At 48.1% G+C, this 21,790-nt stretch overlaps 1 protein-coding gene across 1 annotated transcript in view; it reads right to left on the bottom strand.

Annotated features, from left to right (window-relative positions):
- wdpcp (WD repeat containing planar cell polarity effector) overlaps nt 1–21,790 on the bottom strand; it is a 45,858-nt gene that overhangs the window by 16,715 nt on the left and 7,353 nt on the right. Inside the window, exons 5-9 of the mRNA XM_086162994.1 lie at nt 19,973–20,164; nt 10,346–10,934; nt 6,211–6,399; nt 5,051–5,174; nt 3,922–3,985 (exon numbers count right to left, since the gene is read on the bottom strand). Of these exons, the coding sequence (XP_086019120.1) occupies nt 3,922–3,985; nt 5,051–5,174; nt 6,211–6,399; nt 10,346–10,934; nt 19,973–20,164 (1,158 nt within the window). The remainder of the gene's footprint in view (nt 1–3,921; nt 3,986–5,050; nt 5,175–6,210; nt 6,400–10,345; nt 10,935–19,972; nt 20,165–21,790) is intronic.

Here is a 21,790-nt window from a genome sequence, read left to right as displayed (position 1 = left end):
AAAGTGCTGGAGAACTTTTGTTTTTTTTTTTTTTTTTTTTTTGTCTTTTGATGGGATTTGTGATGAAAGTGGCCGCGGGTCTCCCCGGGTTTGACCCCGGCCCGGCCGTTATCTCTTTTTTTTTACGTGCCGCTCCAGGTGAATGCGGGAGCTTCGATCTTCGGAGTTTTTTTTTCCACATTCGACGGTTTCCGTCAGAAGAAGGAAGAAAAAGACCTTTCTTGTCACATTCGGTAAAACGGCCAAAAGGAACCAATGCGTTTAAACTCATTTTCACCGAGAGCCACATCAGCAAAATACAAACAGTAACAGTATAAATGTAACTACTATCACTCATTCAAATTCACTCATTCTACCTGAGGCTATCAGACTTTTTAATTCCTCTTCCCTCAGCCGCAGGTAATCTTCAATCTTTGTAGTTACTGCTAACAGTTAAGACAATTCATATTTCATTATATTTCTTATTCTTCCTCCTTTCTACTGTTATCTATCACTGTTGTTTTTTAACTTGAAACTCTGGCACAACAATTTCCTTCGGGATTAATAAAGTTGTTCTCATCTCATATCTCAAATACAAAATGCTAAATATGCATCTGCATGGATGTAACAAAATAATGTTTACTTGTTGCTCTGTTGCAAAGTTAGTTTTCACTGCTGGAGTGTTTTTGGATGCGGTTTTAACGAACACACTTTTTGCCGCCATCGTCGTTTGGCTTTTAATTCTTGGACAATGTGTCGTCTTTCTGGAAGGCTAACTTTAGCATACTTGGCTCCGTGTTTGGTATCAAAATGACAACCGACGCCGCCTCGTAGCACAAAAGAAATACCGCTTTTTCTACCTCGAAGCACAAACATGTATTTACCTTGAAACATCCTTCAATCTGCATCCACTTTTCTCTTCCTGGACATTTAGGGATCATTTGCATTTCTCAATTCCACTTGTTGAAAGTCGCATTGACGTGGAAACACTAGGATTTAAGTCACTTCGCGTGATCAACGCACGCGTTTGACTTACTTATTTCGAGACAATCAAGCCTTTTAAGACGTTCACATAAAATGACGCGGCGGGCCACATTTGGCCCGCGGGCCTTGAGTTTGACACGTGGTTTAAGCCACGTGGAAGGACCCTGAGCAGAAGGTAGCCTAGTGTCTGGTTCAACACTAGCACCGGCTAAAACTCTGCGCCATCTACTTTTTTCCCCCCCTCTCACTTTCAATCCTAATCAAAACAAAGAAGGCGTAGTATTAATTGATGCGAATCAAATCTTCGGGGATTTAGCTCCGAAGACGCCGTCCTCCTCTGGGTGCCGGGGAGGTTGAACCCGGGATCGGAAACGTCCTGTAAAAGGACGCTCGTTGACAAACCCGCTTCCCGCCATCAGCTGCCGGCCTCATCATCTCGCCCGCAGACTTCTCCACAGCCGCAGATCAAGACCTTTCTCGCTATATTGCATTTGTCATATAACCCCCCACCCCTTCTATTCCACCCCCCCCCCCCCCTCCTCTCACCCCCCCCCCATCCACCCCGTGCTCTTTCAAGGTCCACAGGCTCGACTCCACCTTTTCAATTCAGCTTCCCAGCGGCACTACTTAGTGGGGAGGGAATTGGAACCAGCACTATCAGTGCGATTGCGGGAGTGTGTGTGTGTGTGTGTGTGTGTGTGTGCATGTGTGTATTAATGTCGAGGGTGTCGGTGAAGCATTGAGCAAAAAAGGGGGCCCCATGAAAAAGGGGGTCAAACACATAGAGGAGCATTTCAGCGTGGAGTGGAAGAAAGAGAGGAAGATGAGAAGGAGAGGAAAAGGCCGGGCCGAGGCTGCGGAGGTTGTGAAAAGACGGGGGGCCCACAGCCACATCACACCTGCTCTCCGACACACACACACACACACACACACACACACACAATTGTGTGGGTCACAAGTCATGTGCAAATGAGAGGAAGCAGGTTGCGAGCGAACGCAGGGACAGCGGCGCTGAAGCCCCAAACCCCAAATATCAGACGATGGCGGCATCAACGGCGGGAGCGGGAGTTACATCCAACCGGGAAATATTTGACAAGACTCGATGTGGGCGTGGTTTTGTGATTATTTATGATATTCTTTACTTATCCCTATAGGGATGCAACAATGACAATGTCAAGAAATTCTTCTTCTTCTTCTTCTTCTTTCGGCTTTTCCCTTCAGGGGTCGCCACAGCGAGTCAACTTTCTCCATCTAACCCTATTCTCTGTAACCTCCTCTCTCAGTACGTCCATAAATCTTCTCTTTGGTCTTCCTCGAGACCTCTTGCCTGGCAGCTCCAATTTCAGCATCCGTCTACCAATATATTCTCCATCCCTCTTCTGTACATGAGCCAACCATCTCTGACCTTCTCTCCAAAACATCTAACATGTGCTGTTCCTCTGATAGACTCATTCCTGATCCTATCCATCCTGGTCACTCCCAAAGAGAACCTCAACATCTTCATCTCTGCAACCTCTAGTTCTGTCTGCTGTCTTTTGGTCATTGTAACAGTTTCTAGTCCAAACATCATCGCTGGTCTCACCACTGTCTTGTACACCTTTCCTTTTATTCTGTCCGATAGTCGTCTATCTCTTCGTACCTCTGACACTTTTCTCCAGCCATTCCAACCTGCTTGAACCCGTCTCTTCACCTCTTTTCTACACTCTCCGTTGCTCTGGACTGTTGACCTCAAGTACCTGAAATCCTCCAGCTTCTTGATCTCCACTCCCAGTAGCCTCACCGTTCCACCCGAGTTCCTCTCATTCACACACATATATTCTGTCTTGCTGCGACTAACTTTCATTCCTCTCCTTTCCAGAGCATACCTCAACCTCTCTAGAGTTTCCTCTACCTGTTGTCTGCTCTCACTACAGATCACAATGTCATCCGCAAACATCATGGTCCATGGAGGTTCCTGTCTAACCTCATCTGTCAGCCTGTCCATCAGCACTGCGAACAAGAAGGGGCTCAGAGCTGATCCCTGATAGAGTCCAACCTCCACCTTGAACTTCTCTGTTACCCCTACAGCACACCGTACCAGTGTCTCACAGCGAGCATACATGTCCTGCACCAGTTTAACACACTTCTCTGCCACTCCAGGCTTCCTCATACAATACAAGAGCTCCTCTCTTGGCACCCTGTCATATTATAGGTCGACAAAAACACAATGCTGCTCCCTCTGGCCTTGTCTTTTTTTTTCCATTCTGATGTCCGCTCTTATCCTTGATGTTGTTTTTGTAGTTCTCTCTTCTATTTATTTAAGAATAAGAATAAGAATGAGAACAACTTTATTTATCCCGAAGGAAATTGTTGTGCCCGAGTTTCAAGTAAAACATAACAATAATAAATAATAGTGGGAAGGAGGGAGACTAAGAAATACAAATAAAACTATAGGGTGTCAAAGTCAAGGCTATAAAGTGTTTCAAGGTCTTAAAAAGTACAAAGATTTGAATATTCCCTTCGGCTGAAGGAAGAGGAATTAAAAAGTCTTAATGGATGTTTTTTGCTTTTTCTAATTGTCTTTTAATTGTCTCTCTATGTATATTTATATTAATATTTATTGACAAGTACAACTCTTATGTGTCAAAAGAATTTCCCCTGAGGGGTCAATAAAGTTTATCTTATCTTATCTTATCTTATCTTATCTTATCTTCACAGGACTAAGATGAGACATTTTCTCATGTCAACCTCAGGTTAGAAGATAGCAACCATAAATGAATGCAAAAAAAAAATTGTTGTTATTTTGTTCTCATTTGACTTTTTTACAAACCCTCCAATCTCCGCTCATGTCCTGCGCACCACTTCTGGAAAATACAGTCATTGCATAACACTGCTGACACAGACACACACACACACACGGAGGAGTGCAGGTGTAGGTTTTTAGCATTAGCCTTAAACCGCGGAGCACCTTGAACTCACCATGAACAGATCTCTGTCCTCCAGATCCACGGCGAGGAGGAAGGCCTTCTCCAGGCGCTGGTGTCTGAAAAGGGAGGGAACGACACGTTAGCTTGAAGGTGACGGCGGGTCGCCGGGCCTCGGGCCTTCCACCGCCACCCAAAAAAAAAAAAAAAAAAAGAAAACACTCGCCCTCACAAAGCGTGCGAGAGAGCTGCATCTGCAGGCGCAAAAAAAAACAACACAACTTCTCCTTTTTCCGCAGCCAACACGGAACAAACGAACCAGAAGATAGACAAGTGTGTGTGTGTGTGTGTGTGTGGGTTCCTTCATTTGATGTTGATTGAGAGAAAAAGAATGCAGGTAGGTGATAAGAGAGGAGAGGAGGAGTGATGCCAAACAAGGCAGCGCTACAGAGGAGGAGGGGGAGGGTGATTGCAGGATGGCGAGCGGCGGCGGCGGCGGCGGCGAGCGGCAACAACAGGGTCTATTTCAGTCAAACAGCCGTTTCAAAAGGCTCTCATGGTAGAAGGGAATATGAAACAACGGTCCAAACAGGTGCACGTGACGCACGTCGCCTTATGAATGACTCAAAGCTGCCAGGAACCGCGCCCGTGACCAACAAAAACCAAAACCCGTTTTTATTTATTTTAGTTCCGTTTTCAAAAATATCAATGGCAAGCGGCGTTTAAATTGTCTCTTCATAAATGGATGCCAGGCCTTTTTTTTTTTCTCGGATATTAATATGAATTGTGCTGGTTCTGCGCGGCGTGTGATAAAACCAAATTAAATCTAAAGCTTTAAAAAAAAAAAAAAAGGGGAAAAGAGGTTGCAGATTTCACAGTCACATTGTGAGCAGCTCCCAGGCTCTCGCTCAGGAGTTACAGGCATTTCACCTTAAATAAAAAGAGGGGGGGATTAAAGCGTCATAGCTTTTAGAGTAAAAAACAACTTACTAATGTGCGAGATTAAAGTGACAAATTCCATCATAAAAATACGACGGCAAAAGCCGCTTGTTTACCTCCGATCTCAGAGTTTCTTCTGAAACTGTTCCAATTTAATCTTATTAACTCGACTAGATTTGCCGCAATATTCCGACCGTTATTAACGTCTCGCGGGGTAAATCTGAGCATATCCGACGCTGGCGTACCTGAGCAGGTGGTGGAAAAAGCGACGGGCGTAGCTTCTGACGGGCTCCCTGTACTCCGACACCACGCCGTCCGGTAGACGGACGCTCGGGGCGTAAAACACCCCCAGCGTGGCCTGCAGCTGGGCTGCACACACACACACACACACAGAAAATGGGAGGCAGAACAAATATTAATTAAAAAAAAAAAAAAAAAATGATGTTGTGGTTCTACATAGTTTGCATTGTTGTTTTTTTAAGCTCCCCTGTGGAGGGGATATACAATTTTATATCACATCACATATGTGATAACACATATATGTTACATATGTTATGTTATAACATACTCGTTCTCCACGACCGCGATCAGAATCCTAAAAAAAAAACGACTCTTATTCTTGTTTTCTGCACTTTAAATGCAGCATCGCACATAGAATTACTGCCATATAAACTGTAGTGTTTTACTTGCGCTGCCAACACCATTTATACACTGCTCAAAAAAAATAAAGGGAACACTTAAAAAACACATCCTAGATCTAAATGAATGAAATATTCTTATGAAATACTTTGCTCTTTACACAGTTGAATGTGCTGACAACAAAATCACACAAAAATGATCGACGGAAATCAAATGTATCAACCCATGGAGGTCTGGATTAGGAATCACACACAAAATTAAAGTGTAAAAACAAACTCCAGGCTGATCCAACTTTGATGTAATGTCCTTAAAACAAGTCAAAATGAATCTGTGTTGCTTCCTGAGTGGACACTATGATTTCACACAAGTGTGATTGACTTAAAGTTACATTGTGTTGTTCAAGCGTTCCCTTTATTTTTTTGAGCAGTATATATATAATAACGTTTCCACTACAGATTCATCGTCAATAAAAATCCAAATGCAACATGGAGAGCAAATTAAGGGAAACATGTTTCCACGCCGTTCAAATGACCACAAACACTTTGAATGTTGAATCTTTTACAGCAGGTATGAAAAAATATCCGAAGGGTCAAACACTGAGAACGACAACTGGAAAGACTTTGATTTCAAAATGAAAAAAACGGCAGTACATAATAATGCAATGTCGATGACGTGCAAAAGCGCAGTGTTTTGCATGACTTGTGTCGAGTGGATTAAAAAATATAACGGTGTGATTTTTATTTCCTGGATTTCATCTGGGACCCACCCTCAGTCTCGGGGTTCAGCGGCAGCCTCAGCAGGTGTTGGGCGATGGAGCCGAGGCCTCGGAAGCACTGCTCCCCCGCCGCGCTCCAGTCCATGGCCTCCAGGATGTTGAGCGCCTCTTTGACCTGCCCGCAACGCAGCCGCTGTCGCAGCAGCGTCTCCGGACCCATCCGGCCCCCGGTGAGGGCCCCTGTCACACCCAAGCACGGATCGATTTTCAATAATAAGGGATCAATAATTCATCCGCTGATGACGCGGCTAAGGCTTCGGGGGGAGAAGGCGGGATCCACGCGTTCCTCCGCAGCCGCCGCAACATTCGCTGACGGATTAAATATTGACACAGTGTGTGAACACACGCGAACGTCAACTGTGCAAACAGCGTCTCGCTCGACGTCGGGTTTTCCACAGCGCGTCTTCAGTCGAGGGTCGGCGGGTTTCCGTCCGCGTTGGGACGATTTGTTGGTGATGCTGAGCTTTTTTTTTTGTCTTCCGACTAATTCCATTTTCTCAGTCGTATTCATATCACCCTTCACGCACTTTGTATATAACTTGTCCGTCTATTTATTTTTATCCCGTACACGCTTAAAAATCTCAAAACACCCGACCGTCGGCTCAATTTTCCTCCCGTCTTCCGTCCGAAAACTGCTCGGGACCTTCGTCTTTTTCCGTGACGAATGGAAACCCCGGATTCTTTCGACTCGCGTCGACTTGTCCGCCAATTAGCCGGAGAGCACGCGCTAATCCTAATTGTGCGTTCGCTTGTGAGTGAATTCAAACGTTGCGGTTAAACAAAAAAACACGAGTCTTCTTGGTGGCTTTTTTGACCGGAGGTGATTGATTATGCCTTTGTTTGCGTGTGTGAGAGCAAATTAAGGCTCTGCTGAATAATGGAAGGACGGGGTTTTGTGCTCGAGGTGTCTGCTTCTGTTAGCGGGGGCGAAGATTAGGCACGACGGGAAGGAAAGGTGTTGAACGCCGCGGCGATTAGTGACCCGATCGCCACGGCCGACGGAACGATAACTGCGGGACTCATCGCCGATTTAATCGCAGTAAGGGAGAACCGGAGCGATGGAATTCGTCACGAAGCTCATTTTGTGTTGTTTTTTCCCCCCCCTCCCCGCTAGATGAGGTACCACAGCCACTGTTATGATGCAGATTTAGCTAAATCTAACCTTTGTTAGCTCTTATTAGCATAAAGTGTCCTGACGTTAGCCGAGCCCTTCTATAGAAACAGCGGTGTTTTGAATAACTGACATGACATGTTTGCTGAAAAACGGTTTTAACAAAACACAAGAAAAAGAAAATTAGCTCAAAATAACCAATTCATGACTGACACGCAGAACAAAAACTGTTTTCTTAGTTCTACACAAATAATGCTGAAAACGGTCGGCTCTCTTAACGACCGTCGGATTTCTTTCTTGAAAACCGTTGCGCCGTGCACACATACGTGTGTGTACACACACTGGCAAATACTTTCCCGAATGTTTTTTTTTTTTTTTTTTCCCCAGTCATACCGACGTCCTGGCTGTCAAATCAGCTGAAGGAGTTGTGTGCATGTGTGCGTGTGTTTGGGGTGGAGGGGGTCGGGGTGACGGGGCAATTAAAATGAAAATCTAGCAATTAGCAAGCCCCTGAAGAGTTGGCTATTGTGAGTAACACATCATCTGAGCAACGGGCGGCGGGTGCGTGTCTGGCGTCGAACATTAGCTCTGCGTCACACACACACACACACACACACACTGGCGCATAACTGAACCCCTGACACAGCAGCAGCCGTTGAAAACGCACTAACGCTGCGCGTCGGCGACTTGGTAAACGATAACGTCCAAATCAGCTGGAGGAGGATTAAAGATCTCGACAAAACGGGGTCCTTTTCAAACGTCCGCTTTGGTTTGGTAAGATATTAAAGCGAGTCACGAATGTTGGGGTTCATGTCGATGCTTGTTTTCTGCGGGATTTTGGGGTCGATGGGAATTTTGTGCGTGTGGTTTGGGGTGTTGAAACAGTTAGTTGTATTACAGGCTTGAAGCTACGGACGTTTTACCATCAAGCAGGTGTTTTCGCTGACTAAAACGCTCAATATTACACTATGAGGCGCACATAAAAGTCTTAGATTTTCTTCAAAATGTGCAGCGCGCCCTATAGTGCAGTGCGCCCTGTGTGTGTTGTTGTTGTTGTAAGGCGGACGTAGTAGAGAACACCATGAGAACGTTAAAGGGGGAAGTGGAGGCGTTAATTGTACATAAACCCTGCGCCTTATAATCAGGTGCGCCTTATATGTGTGTTGAATACAATAATGCCATACATAACTGAGACTGCGCCTTTTAGTGCGGTGCGCCTTATAGTCGTGAAAATATGGTATTCAGTAATGTGTGTCTTTGGAGGTTCTCAGTCACCCAGGTCATGTTGAATTGTCGTCATGGCAACTGGACTTGAATTTCTTGTCTTCCGTGTGAAGAAATTCAAGTCCGCTTGCCACGACAAGAACATTTGAACCGGAATTCAATAACGCGGTCCCGATTTAGCTCCAAAACGTTTTAAATCCATTTAAAAACACCCGCTTCTGCGATGCTACCATTAGCACGAGGCTTTGGGAGGGACCTCCGGAGAGAAGCTCCGACCTGAGGGCGTCCCTTGTTGGTGAAGTCCCATCATCCAAAAACAAATAGTATTTCACCTCTATTTCGCCTTCAAGTAAAACTACAATTTCCTTCCTGGGCGTCTCTGGCAGCGGCGCAGGCCCAGCTGTGGCCAACCAGTGCCCAGATGAGATAACTGGGTGCAGGCGGGGGGTTGGGGTGCAGCAGAGAGCTGCCTCCTATGGAAAAAAAGAAAAAAAAAAAAGAGGGAAACCTGGAGCTCGGCCAAGTCTTTCTTCGCCGCCGCCGCCGCCGCCGCCTCCCGACTCACTCCTTCTGTCATGTAGCGGCCTTATGAAACCAGTCAATACAGAGGAGGAGCGCAAGCAAACAAACGACTTGGAGAGTGTGCATGTGTGTGTGTGTGCAGAGGAGCATAAAAATAGAAGAATACATGTGTGTGTGTGTGTGTGTGTGTGTGTGTTTGTGGAGGGGGGGGGAATTATCACGGAGAAAAGACGCGCAGTGACTTTCTTCATCAAAACATTGGCAGACGATCAGAGGAGGGGAAGCTATTGTTAGAAGACACCCTCCCCTATCCTTGTGCACACAGGCAAACACACACAGCCAAAGACACACACACACACACACACACACACACACACACACACACACACACACACTCGGAAAAGACTCCTACTTACGTCCCCTCAACCCCCACACTCCTGCTTTCAAACTCCAGCAGCCAACTGTATGCCACTGTCACATCTTCACTCCAAAGTCACAATTAAAGAGCCAGCCTGTGTGTGTGTGTGTGTGTGTGTGTGTGTGTGTTCTGGAGGGTGAGGTTTATGCCTCTGAAAAATTTTTGATTGGCAAACTTTATCTGGAGACCCCGAGGGACTGCGCAGCCACCGCAAATTATTTATCGGAAAAATGCATCCCAGAATGCACCTGGGGGCGGGTGGTGGCGGTCGGGAGGGGAGGTGTGTGTGTGTGTGTGTGTGTGTGTGTGTGTGTGTGTGTTGGGGGGTGGGGGGTGGGGGTGGGGGAGCGATTGCCCCGGGGCGATTATTGAATGACCTCTGAGAGCGTGACTCCGGCTAACCTCCCCACCCGTCAACAAATTAACTTCCCTCGGCGGCGAGCGGGCGCCGGGACGGCCCGTTCGGCAAGCGGTGTTTACACAGCAGGGTTCAGGTTGGGTGTCAGACCCAGAGCCGGAGAGGAGGGCGCCTTCATTAGGAGCCCACGGCTGCATCCCTATTAGCAGCCCCACAAATCACCTTCTATTAAAAGATAAAGCGCGGGACGTGACGGGGAAGGGTAAGAAAATCTACCTGTGGTGCTGAAACTCAGGAGTGAAGTAGTTCTCCCTGCTCCCGTCAGACCTTTGAAACACTTTGTAATAGCCTGTGTGTGTGTGTGTGTGTGTGTGTGTGGCTGGACAAGCAGGGTGCTTAAAGCCCCAGTAGTTGTTTTATCCTTCTTTTTAAGGGGTACAACAGAACCCCATATGAGCCCTCTATAAGCATCTTTTTTGTCGTCTTTGCTCACCCAATCGGAATCTCAGGGCTGCCAGAGGTCCGCTGTGAAAGGCCAACATCAGCAGGTCGGCTCCCGCCGGGCTCCCGTCCGGGCCGGCGCCCCACTGCAGGCCCTGCAGGCCCCCCGAGGGGCGCAGGTGCTGGAACAGCCTCAGCGTGGCGGCGGGAGCCACCTCCTCCGCCACCAGCGCTACGCTAACAGGTGCCAAGCCCACATCAAAGAGCGTGAGCTCCCCCTGCCCCCCGCCCACCGCCACCGCCGCCCCGGCGGGGTGCCAGGCGAGGAGGGTGGGCGGCACGGGGCAGGAGGCCAGCAGAGACACCCCCCTCCGCCGGTCCACCAGCACCAGCGAGGAGTCGCTCAGGCCCAGGAGGAAGGCCGTCTCCGAGGGGTGCGTCGAGCAGGAGAGCGGCGGGCAGGGCAGGGGGACGCGGGTGGACGCTCGCCGCCGCAGGCGACCCTTCGCGCACTCGTACACGCCGACGTCGGCCCAGGACTCCCCGCCGGTCGACGCCTCCACCGCCAGCAGCTCGTACGGCCGATGCCGGCTGAAGGCGCAGGACAGCAGCGCGCCGTCCGTCCGAGCAGAACTCAGCACCTGCAGGACGGAACCAGTTAGAAAACGACATTTTCAATTCTTTTGACACTATTTAGACAAATAAGTTGTTTACAATTTCAGACCGGCAGCTCCTCGGTGATGGGTTTTGGAACTGAGCAAATTAGAATCGGAAACATTTATGAGAATTTTTGATTGAAGGCATCGATGTTATATTTTAAAAGGACATTTTAAAATTTCACTTTTGCGTGCAATTTGAGTCTCAGGTGGTGCAGATTCCTTAAACATGGGGAATCCGGATCAAATATCTTACCTACTCTGGAAAGTGACCGGCTGTAGAAGTAATTTTAACGGTGATATTAGCTAAATATTTGCACAGGATGTCTTTGACACTGTTTCACACACGTTACCACTTACAATAGCATTTTCAAATCTGAAATTAACCAAAATCTGAGTCCCGGGAGCGACTGACCTACATGCTTGAATAAGCGCTGAAAAATAATTTCTCACAGCTGATGTGCAAAGTGAAGCAGCTCAAGGGTTTTGTCACAGGTGGCATCATTTGAGGAAAAAAAAAAACATTGGGAAATAAAATCACATAAATTGTTTATTTCACATTTAACCAGTTTTGTGTTGTGTTTTCCTTTCTGACATGTCCGTGGAGGTTCTCAGTCATCCAGGTCCTGGAGAATTCTTGTCGAAATCTTCTTGTCGGGGTCTTTAAGTGAAGAAATTCAACTCCAGTTGCCACGAAAAAAAAGATTTCAACAAGAATTCCTTTCTTATAATAATTCTCATTATAGGGTTGTTGTATTAACAACAGTCTTCTAAAGAGCTATATTCCATCCTTGACTAGCAATCGTCTATGGAACTGAATATTCCTGGTTTGATTCCCGGACGAATCTCCCCACGGGGATTAACAAAGGATAAAAAATTATTATTATTATTATTATTATTATTATTATTGTTATTAGGCCTTAGGTTGGGGCCTTTGGGGCATACCGTTAAGGTTTGCTCCGGGCCTCAGCAGACTTCTGCACGCCCCTGTGCTGGCGTTTGTCTTTCCGATCTGAACTCTTGCTCTCTCTCTCACACACACACACACACACACACACACACACACACACACACACACACAGATACACACACACACACACACACGAGCATGCATGGACGCGCGTATGAGTCAGTAACTGTAACTGCAATTTAAAATCCTGTGATTGTTTTAACACGTCGGTCTATTTGGTCGGAATGTGAACCCAAACCTTAAGAAAAAGAAATCAATATAATCACAACAGTTTGATGTTAGCGTAGCACGGGCTAACAGGGAGGTCAGGAGAGGAGGTTCACGGACGGAAGGGAAGAGGACAGCAGAAGGTCAAACGGAGGCAGGTGATTGGCTGCGGGTTAGACGGCGTTAGCTGATTGGCTACGGGTAAGATGGAGGCAGCCGATTGGCTGCGGCACCGTTAGCTAAATAAAAGACCACCGTATTCAATGTTTTTCATTTGTCTCTTGAAAATGTAGCCAAAAAAAGGACCGAATGCTAATTTTGGCTTACGCTAACACCCTCACTGGGCTAAAAGGAGAACAGTCGATTCGTTTTTCTCCCCCGAATCGAGGAAGGGTTGAGAATCGGAGTGAGTGGGAGAAGATGTGAGAGGAATGAGTCACACCGCGGCAGCAGCCTCGAACCCCCCGGAGATGGAAGTAACCGAGTCTTCACTTTGCACACAAACACCTCGCTGTCAATCAAGACACCTAATGATAAGCGCTCCGTTTTAACTCAAGGTCAACAACATCTCCTCCCCGAGCTCGCCACAGCTTGGCAACCCGTGATAAACAACCTCCTGTTTACCTGCGCGGCGAGCCAAGAGCTCAGCGCCGCACACTGTCTGCGCGGCAGGAAACGAGCCTTCGTCAGTAATAAAGAGGAAGACGCGTGGAATTATTAGCCCGAACGGTCAAATCCAGGGTTGCTATTCAATGCACCGGATTTTTTTGCACTTGAAATCCTTAAATGTTCGGAAAAATCGCCTTTTGTGTGAACTCTTGTTGCGCTTACTGACCTTGAATCAGTTTATTGCGGTACGCTGCGCACAAACATCCGTCTAAATGTTTCAGTGCGACTTTGGTAAGCGACAATCGCTCGGCTTGATTTGATCGTCGGACCGTTTGACGTTGTATTACGGTCGATCGCCACGTCGGACAACGTTAGATAACTAATTACGCGGCGCTGGAATACAATGTTGTTCCAACCTCGCGCTAACTTCAGGTGTCCACTATCGCTGGCAACCATAAACCGGTACGTCGTACGCTTACCTGTCACTTTTTGTAACAGCGGTACGTACTGTGCTTCAACATATTACTGTACAAATTGTGCGGATGAGGACCCCCAAAAATGGCAAAAACATGGTTACGAAGCAGAATTCAAACTCAAGGCGATCAGTCACGCGGTAGATGATGGGAATAGAGCAGCCGCTAAACAATTTAGCGTTAAAGAATCAATGGTACGGAAGTGGAGGAGGCAAGAAGATGAACCGAGTAAAGCAAACCCAACAGGCCACAGCGAAGGCAACAGCGATAGCGATAGCGATAGCGATAGCGCGCCACGTGACGTTTTTTATGACTTTCTTGGTGCTTCCTTTCTATGAAAAGGCGTCGTCTCTCCATCTCGAAGCAAACGCCGAGGGTTTACGAAGAAACGCTCGCTTTCTTCTGCTTTTGACACCCCGGTGAACCGTACTGACAGGAAAACAAGACCAACGGGTTGAAGAATCTCGACATTCTCCGTTCGACTGAAGGCAACAGCGATAGCGATAGCGATAGCGTGCCACGTGACGTTTTTTAATTACTTTCTTGGTACTTCCTTTTTATGAAACGGCGTTGTCTCTCCATCTCACATTAAACACCGAGGGTTTACGAAGAAACGCTCGCCATCTTCCGCTTTTGACACCCCGGTGAACCGTTCTGACGGGAAAACCGGGACCGGTACCGTATCTAGACGCGCCGCAGGCGGCACCGAGAAGTCATCCTCGAATGAAGATCGACTAAACTGACCCGTTTGTTTCGCTTTATATACCGTACGTTTAATCGTGCGCCTCGGGGTCCGCAAAATACGGCACCTGGATCGCCGCTGGGGATAAAATTAAAATAAATAAAACCCGTGAGGAGCGGGGAAGGAGCCGCGGGCCTCGGCGGCGCGCCGGCCCCTGGCAGAGGCTCCGGGAAGGATTGCACGGCGGCAAAGCCACGGGAGCCCCTGCATTGACCGCGGCGGCTTTGGCTAAACGAGCCGCTCTCTTTTCGCCGTGTCGACAGAAACGGGGATCGGCCGCCTGCCTGCTCGCCTTCCTTGCCTCTCGCAAAGCTGCCCGGCCCAGTTTTTTGGCACGCATGGCCAAAAAGGGACTTAGAGGGAGGAGGGGAGTTTATTTTGCCTTCCCCGCGGTCGGCAGCGAGGGAGAAGCAGATGACTGTCCCCCCCCCACCCCCCCACCCCGAAAGCATTTTTTTTTTTGCTCTCCATAATCCCCCAGAGCCACCTCCTGCTGCTCCCCAGGAGGTGGGTGCTGTGTGTGTTTATTTGAGGTAGCTAGACAGTGTGTGTGTGTGTGTCAATGTATGTAAGGGGTGGGGTATCCTTGTAAGGGTGTGGTTCTTAGCTTGATTTTTGCAGGCGTGCAGTGACTCTAAATAAAGTGTAATGCAAACGGGGAGCAGGCGCGGGACCATGAAGTCCATCCACCGGGGTTTTTTGCGACAAGAATCGCAAGACCCACTTCACCCCCCCCTACATCCCGACTCCGACCGACCCCCCCCCCCCCCCCCCCCCCCTTCACATCTCATCCTCTCGGCTTTTCATCCTCTGCCCAACCGGCTCGTGCCCGCTGTGCCAGCACGCCACCGTCGGGGATGAGGTGCGACTGATTCAGCTCTGCCTCTCCTGACAGGTGACCCTCCAAGAGAAGGATGGAGGGCTCGGGGGCTTCGGGGAGGCGGGGCGGCGTCAGCTAAAGCTCAGTGGAAAAGAGCAAATCCTGCATCTTTTTTTTTTTTTTTTTTTTTTGCTTCCTCCAAACACCTGCGATGTCGGTGTTTCCACCGCCGTTGCGGTTTCCCACTTTGCACCTCGGCGTTTGCACAAATTAGAGCCGAGTCACCACGGATGTATTGTCTCGGAGAGACGATAACCTGTGGGAAAATCCCAAATTATAATCCTGATTTCACAACCCGGCATCAGACTCCTCTAAGAGGTCATCCATGGATCTCCTCTATGGAGGCCAGGTCGGGACTGCCATCACTTTCACTACCAATGAACCGGACGTCGCATCCATCTCTTAAATCCCAGAACGGTCCATCGTGCAGCTGTAATCGCTCTCTAGCTACCATTACTGTTTCGGTTTCTCCACCGATCTACCCGGATCTCACAACCACGACATCTCCCCGGGACTGTATGTGTGCTAATGCTGGACTTACCACCTGTCGGACGCTGGACCATCGGGAGTAGCCACCACTGCTGCCTGGGTACGGCTAACCTGGACAATCCCCGGCAAGCTCCCGGCGTCGCGCAGAAACTGCCAGGTGAAGCTAGCCAACCCGAGCAGGCTGGCTAGCTGGCTAACTAGCCTCTCGAACTTCCGGATCCCGACGGCGACCTGAGCGGGCTAGCTAGCCGGCTAGCCTCTCGAACTTCCGGATCCCGACGGCGACCTGAGCGGGCTAGCTAGCCGGCTAGCCTCTCGAAACTCGGGATCCCGACGGCGCCTAGCAAGACGGCATTTCCATCGGCCGAAATCTGCTTGCTCCTCCTGCTCCACCATCTCTCCCTCCACCAGCAACCATCTCCGACATCCAGCTCCTCCAGCTTGTCCCTGGACTACCTCCCCCCGCGGCGCTCCTCGCCACACTCCGTAATCATGGACTTCTTCCCAATACTTGTGTGTATGTTCTGTGTCTTCTGTTTTTCACTTGTGAAGCGTCTTTGAGTGCCATGAAAAGCGCAATACAAATCCTATGTATTATTATCATTATTATTATTATTATTATTATTATTATTACAAAGCGCCTTCTGCATCGCGGCGCTTGTGCTAAACGGAGAGAGCATCTGCAGGGGGATACGGCGACGGAGTCAAATCCGATCTGAATTTTGAGTTTTTCTCCTCGCGTGTCGTGATGTCACAAAGGTCACGGGCGGCGAGCGGGCGCGTGCGTGTGTGTGTGTGTGTGTGTGTGTGCGCGAGAAGGCCGGGATCTCGGAAACGACGGGAACATCGGACGAGTGATATCACGGGAAGGCCTCGCCTGGCGGCCGTCCGGAGTATCGTCCCGCCATTTTTTCCGCGCTTCCGAGGGCGCGGGATGGAAAAAATGATGAATGGGGTCAAGAGGGAGCGAGACGGTGAGAAATATGCATAGAAGGCGATGAGAAAGCGGGAACGGAAGCGAGCGAACAGACAGGAAGCGAAAAGAGGGTGGAGACAAGGAAGAGAGAGGGAGAAAGCGAGAGGCCTCTGGTAAGTAGCTTTCTCCTGGTTATTGGTTTCAGTGACTGGTCAAAACTATTCTTTCCCCCATTCTTCTTCTTCCTCTCTCTCTCTCTCTCTCTGGCTGGCACCTTTTTTTTTTCTCCCCCCTCCGTGGCGAGAAAGATAAAGCGGACGGGCCCAACTGTGTGGCTGGCCCTTGTTCACAGCAGTGGCCTTTTGAAGCCAATTTTCCAGCTCACGGAGCAGAGAAAGACAGGGAGAGACGGGCAGGGAGACGGAGGGACTCGGAGGAGAGTCGAGGGATGATGGGATGAGGGGCTTCTGGACCAGGAGGGGCGGGAGGGTTAGCGTTGAAGTACTGGTGTGAGGGGGGGGGGGGGGGAGAAAAAAAAAAAAAAAAAAAATGCACAAGCGGGCCGGCGGATTATGAGCACGAATATTCCCCCGCACTTTAAATAGCATCATTTGTACTAGTGAACATAATTGTCGTACACGGGAGAGATTACTCACCGGAGCCCGAAACTGCAGACAACTGGGTTGTTTGGGAGCGGCGGTAATTCTGCACTCCGCATTCTGCACCAGACCCCGTTCATGGTTGCCGGGATTTGTCTTCAACTGTAATTCTCTAAATTAAGACCGCGGCTTTTTCTATAAATTTAGCCATTAGCCATTTCACACTGTTAATTTAGTCTCTAATATACTCCGCTGTGTTTTTTTTTTTCTTATAGCTTTTTTTGTTCTGTTTTTTTTTTTTTTTTTTTTTTATAGCTGTGGATGAGATGAAGTGAAGAATAAACCACTTAATTTGGCCGCAATTATACTCTCACATGCCAGGACACAGATAAACCGACGCCGCGCAACAAAACAACGGCCTTGCAATAAATCCCCCCCCCCCGCCATTATAAAGCTCGGTTATTAACGAGACCGTTAGGCGTTTTAATGGATCGCGACATTTCCGAGGTTGCGTTCGACGCTGCTCTCGGGTCCTGATATTTCAAGACGGAAGAGGAAATAAGAAAATAAAATAAAATCTCGCTCCCTCCGCGCTCGGTTTAGGCAGATCGGCGACGGTTGGGACGAAAGAGAAATTCAAGAAACGTGTCGCCGGACACGAACGACAGATCGCCGTCCAACCAACTTGTTTCAAAATATAAGAATAACGCACGAATTTAAACCGATTAAACGGCAGCAGGCGTCCCTCATATTTTGACCGCCTGAAAAAAAACGACGGCCGGCTGACAAAATATTAGGAGCGGGTCTTGGAATGACTTCCAAATAAATCTCCACAAAACGGACTCTCGGTGTACCTAATAAACCGACGAGCGAGCGCCGAGTCTTCCCGCACAATATATGGATGTTGTTTGTTTTATTCTATATTTCGGGTGTAAAATCTGCCCCCCTCCCGTTCCTCCTCCTCTGTTTTGCTGGAGACAAAAACACCACTGCGTTCGGTGCCAAAGTAAATACTAATTAAAAGACAGAAATCACACAAATGCAGATCAAACAACTGCAGAAAAACTGTTTGGTGACAGATAACAGGATAGTCATAGGGTTTAAAAGAGAAAGTATGTTTGCAAACACGCATGCACAAGAGCATCTGCTGTTTACATTTCATTACCAATATTAAATTTTGGTGGCTCTGTGTGTGTGTGTGTGTGTGTGGAGGGAGAGGAGCATGAAGGAAGCGTCATTAAAAATGTTAACAGGCTGCATAAAAACAAACTGTATACGTGTTTTCCTTCCTCCTTGCAGTGGCTCCACTTATCAGCAGGAGGGGGATGGAAGAGGAGGAGGGGGTGACAGGAATTAAGACCACATAGGGAACCAAATCAGACTTTTTTTTTTTTTTTTAAATGCCGAGAGACCGGCTAGAAAATTGGCTTAGTGCTGCAGATAGCGAACTGAACAAAAGGAACATATATATGAGCTTGAAGTGATTGAAGTAGCTGGCGTCTGCCGATGTGTGCCCGCCGTTTGATTCCTGCCACGGCTCTCACATTAAACTGCTCGCTTAATTTCACACCGCGCATCTGAAAAATGACAACAAACGCTTTCATTAGAGTGCGACGCCGCAGCCCCTGCGAGGACGGCGTAATGTTCTCGCCGAGCGTGGAGGAAAGGGGAGGCAGGAGGAGAGGAGGATGGGGATGTAGCGGCGGCGGCGGCGGTGACGGCGGGCGGCGGTTTGGAGGAGACGGAGAGAATAAACTAGGTGAAGGAGTATGATAAATGTGGAGAAGCTTCCAAAAAAACAAGAGGCGGATAAAGCAGTGAGCAGCATCTGCTTTGATTATTTCAATATTCATGTGCTCCCCACACACACACACACACACACACACACACACACACACACACTTGCTCTCCCATTCTCTCCTGTGTGAATTTGTTCTCCTAGCATGCAATTGGTAACGCTCATCTTCCCTCTCGCCCTTCCCCTTCCCTCCTGTCGTCGTGCAGCACGAATGTTTTGCATCCGTTTGTTTTTTTTTTTTTCTGGGAAAAAAAAAAAAAAAAAGTACACGAAGAAGAAGAAGGAGAGCGGCGCGAGGAGTGGAGTGGATTTTTTTTTTTTTTTTTTTTTTTTTTTGGATCTTTCATCTGCCGTCGGCGTGGCGCCAATCCAACGTTAACCACGGCTCACGGCACAGTTTTGCCAGAGGCCACGGGGATGTGTGTCTTAGCAAGTACTCGTGTGTGTGTGTGTGTGTGTGTGTGTGTGCACGTGCAAGCGTAGGCGTTCTCCTTCACGCTGTACCACGGCTTAAGATCTGCTGCATATTTAATGTGGTGATGCATGGAGGTGCAACACGGAGGTGCCACCCTTTAGGTGACTAACACACCGTTCCAAATCCCATCTGCAGCAGCAGCACAGGTCTCTCCTCCAAAACACCACTGGATGGGGCCGAGTGTGTGTGTGTGTGTGTGTGTGTGAATCTTAAAACTTTAAACGGCGATGAATACATTAAATATATAGACGTGAACCGTCTGGAATTTGAATAATATTTTGCCGCATAGAAATTATAGTACAAAAAACTCTTTCAGCAGCGGAAGCAGGGATGATTGAAGAAAGCGTCCGACCTTAAAAAGAGTCGGGGGCGTGACGGTGAGGGGGATACACACCTCCGAAAAACAAATGCAAGAAGTCGCAGAATCGGAGTCACTGAAATGATTAAAATAATTAAAAAAAAACAAAAAAAAAAACGGTGGAATCTATCAAACATCTGCTGCTTTGACTTGTGTTGTTTCTGTTTGAACAAATCACGCATTTATTTATTCAAGCAGGACTGCACCCATCTGGGCGTCTTCAGGAATATCTTCTTTCCCTTCTTAGACGACATTGATCTTCCTTCGTGACGAACCCGCGAGCGTTTTTTTTTTTCAGGAATTTCTGTGGGAATCCTTCCTTCTGCGTTGAAAAACGTCGAAACCCGCCTGCTAGCTTAGCGCCGCCTAAGAAACCCAAGCGGGATTCCCGTTTCTGCTCGTGCTCAGGGACGTTCGGACTCATGCGAGGGATCCCATCGGTCGTTCACACAACGGCTAGGAGAGCGACCTGTCCACATGTGTGTGTGTGTGTGTGTGTGTTTCTACCTTGAGCCCCTCAGCAGAGGAGCTACTGAGCAGCACCAGGTTGTTTCTGTTGTCGTTTGAAGGAGACCAGGGCCAGAGTTCCTGGTCCGGCGGGTCCTGGTTCCACCAGCAGAGCGCCGTGTCCTGGACGCAGTTGAGATCCAGCCCTCTGAAGAGCCGGCGGCCGCGACCGGTCACCTCCACGGAGAACACCTGGACGACGGCGGGGGCAACGACAGACCGGTATGAGCGGGAAAACAGACAAAGACGCGGCAAGCTAGCTAGCGAGCGAGCTAGCATCACAGGCCGCGAGCTTCTGAATAGAAAGCAGAAGATAAAGCGAAGCGGGACTCTGCATCTGGATAAACACACCTGGGGGCTCTGAACTTTAGATTCTGCTACCCATCCTCTCCTGTCCTTTGTCCATCCTGCTTTTTTTAATCTTTCATTATTGATATCTGTGTGTGTGTTTTGTTCTGTCGGGCTTGTTGTTTTAGTGATGTGCATATTTTTGGGAAGGTCTGCCACGCTCTACAGGCCACAACACAGAGGCGCACAGTAATGAGCTCTCTGGGTGCTTTGGGGGGGGGGAGGGCAATCACACACACACACACACACACACGCATACATACACACCGATGCATGCATGTATGCAAGCAAACACACACAAACACACAACTTGGTACAGCTATCTTAGAAAGGACTTTGGCTAACACGTTTGTCCTCTGAGGTTTGTGGTTCTGAGCAGAATATGTGGATCTCAAAATGCCAAAATGTTGTGATATTTGATTAGAACACTGACGTGAAAATCCTTTTGCAAACCATAACATTGTTTGAAATGCCATCGGTCAGCTCGTAATGACAGAAACATCCGGGCTGAAATGACTTTGAATCCATCGGGATTCCATTTAATTTTATGTAGTTTATTTAAATTTATTTAAAAATCAGCCATAAATCAGTATCAAAACTGCGGAATATTGAGCAGAAATCCACTGAATGGTCACAAAATGGGCAGGAAAATGATCAAAACCAACGACCAACGCGTAGTTAAATATCGCCACCTTCTTCAAAGAGCTGCCAAGGTCATTTTTCGTCAGAATTTTTTTTTTTTTTTTCGCCCAAATCAACTCCTTATTTAAGATCCAGTTCCATTTTTTTGTATTTTCTGGAAAAACGGGAAAAAAAAGACGATTATGGCGATTATTTTAAGAAGTCGACAAGATGCAGGTACTGGGAGAAAACACTTTAAATAGTACATTTCCTCACATATATACAGAACATACTGGGGACGATTCACACACACACACACACATAAACACACACACACACACCATTTAACACAGTGCTCTATCCAGAGACACTCTTAAAGCAGGTGAAATTGCAGGTCTTACACCGTGACCCTGGCTTTCATGTACACCGCAGCTCATTCCCTCTAAACAGTCACACACACACACACACACACACACACACACACACACACACACACACACACACACACACACAGTCCCAATATTCATACAGGCCTTTCATATACTCCTTATCTACCGTCACATTCACTAACACAATGAAGCAGCCGATGGCTAGCGCACACACACACACACGTGTACACACACACACACACACACACACACACACACACGTTCGTGACCTCTTGTCACACTGCGGAGGAGTAGCCGGGACCCGACAGATCCAGGCAGGACGGAGGTGAAGGAGGGATAAGAGAGAGGAATAAAGGATGGTAATGAAGGAGAAAGAAAAGAAGGCAGTGTTTGGGTTTGGACTGAGGCGACGGGAGGAAGGAGGACGGAAGAAGGGCGACAGCTGCCTCCGAGCGCCGCA

Source organism: Fistularia commersonii, chromosome 2 (assembly GCF_037954325.1).
Source record: "Fistularia commersonii isolate RoL2024-O1a breed Wild chromosome 2, RoL_Fcom_v1.0, whole genome shotgun sequence".
NCBI lineage: Eukaryota > Metazoa > Chordata > Actinopteri > Syngnathiformes > Fistulariidae > Fistularia > Fistularia commersonii.
The sequence above is the reverse complement of the archived record's forward strand: the minus strand, read 5'-3'. Positions and strand labels throughout refer to the sequence as shown.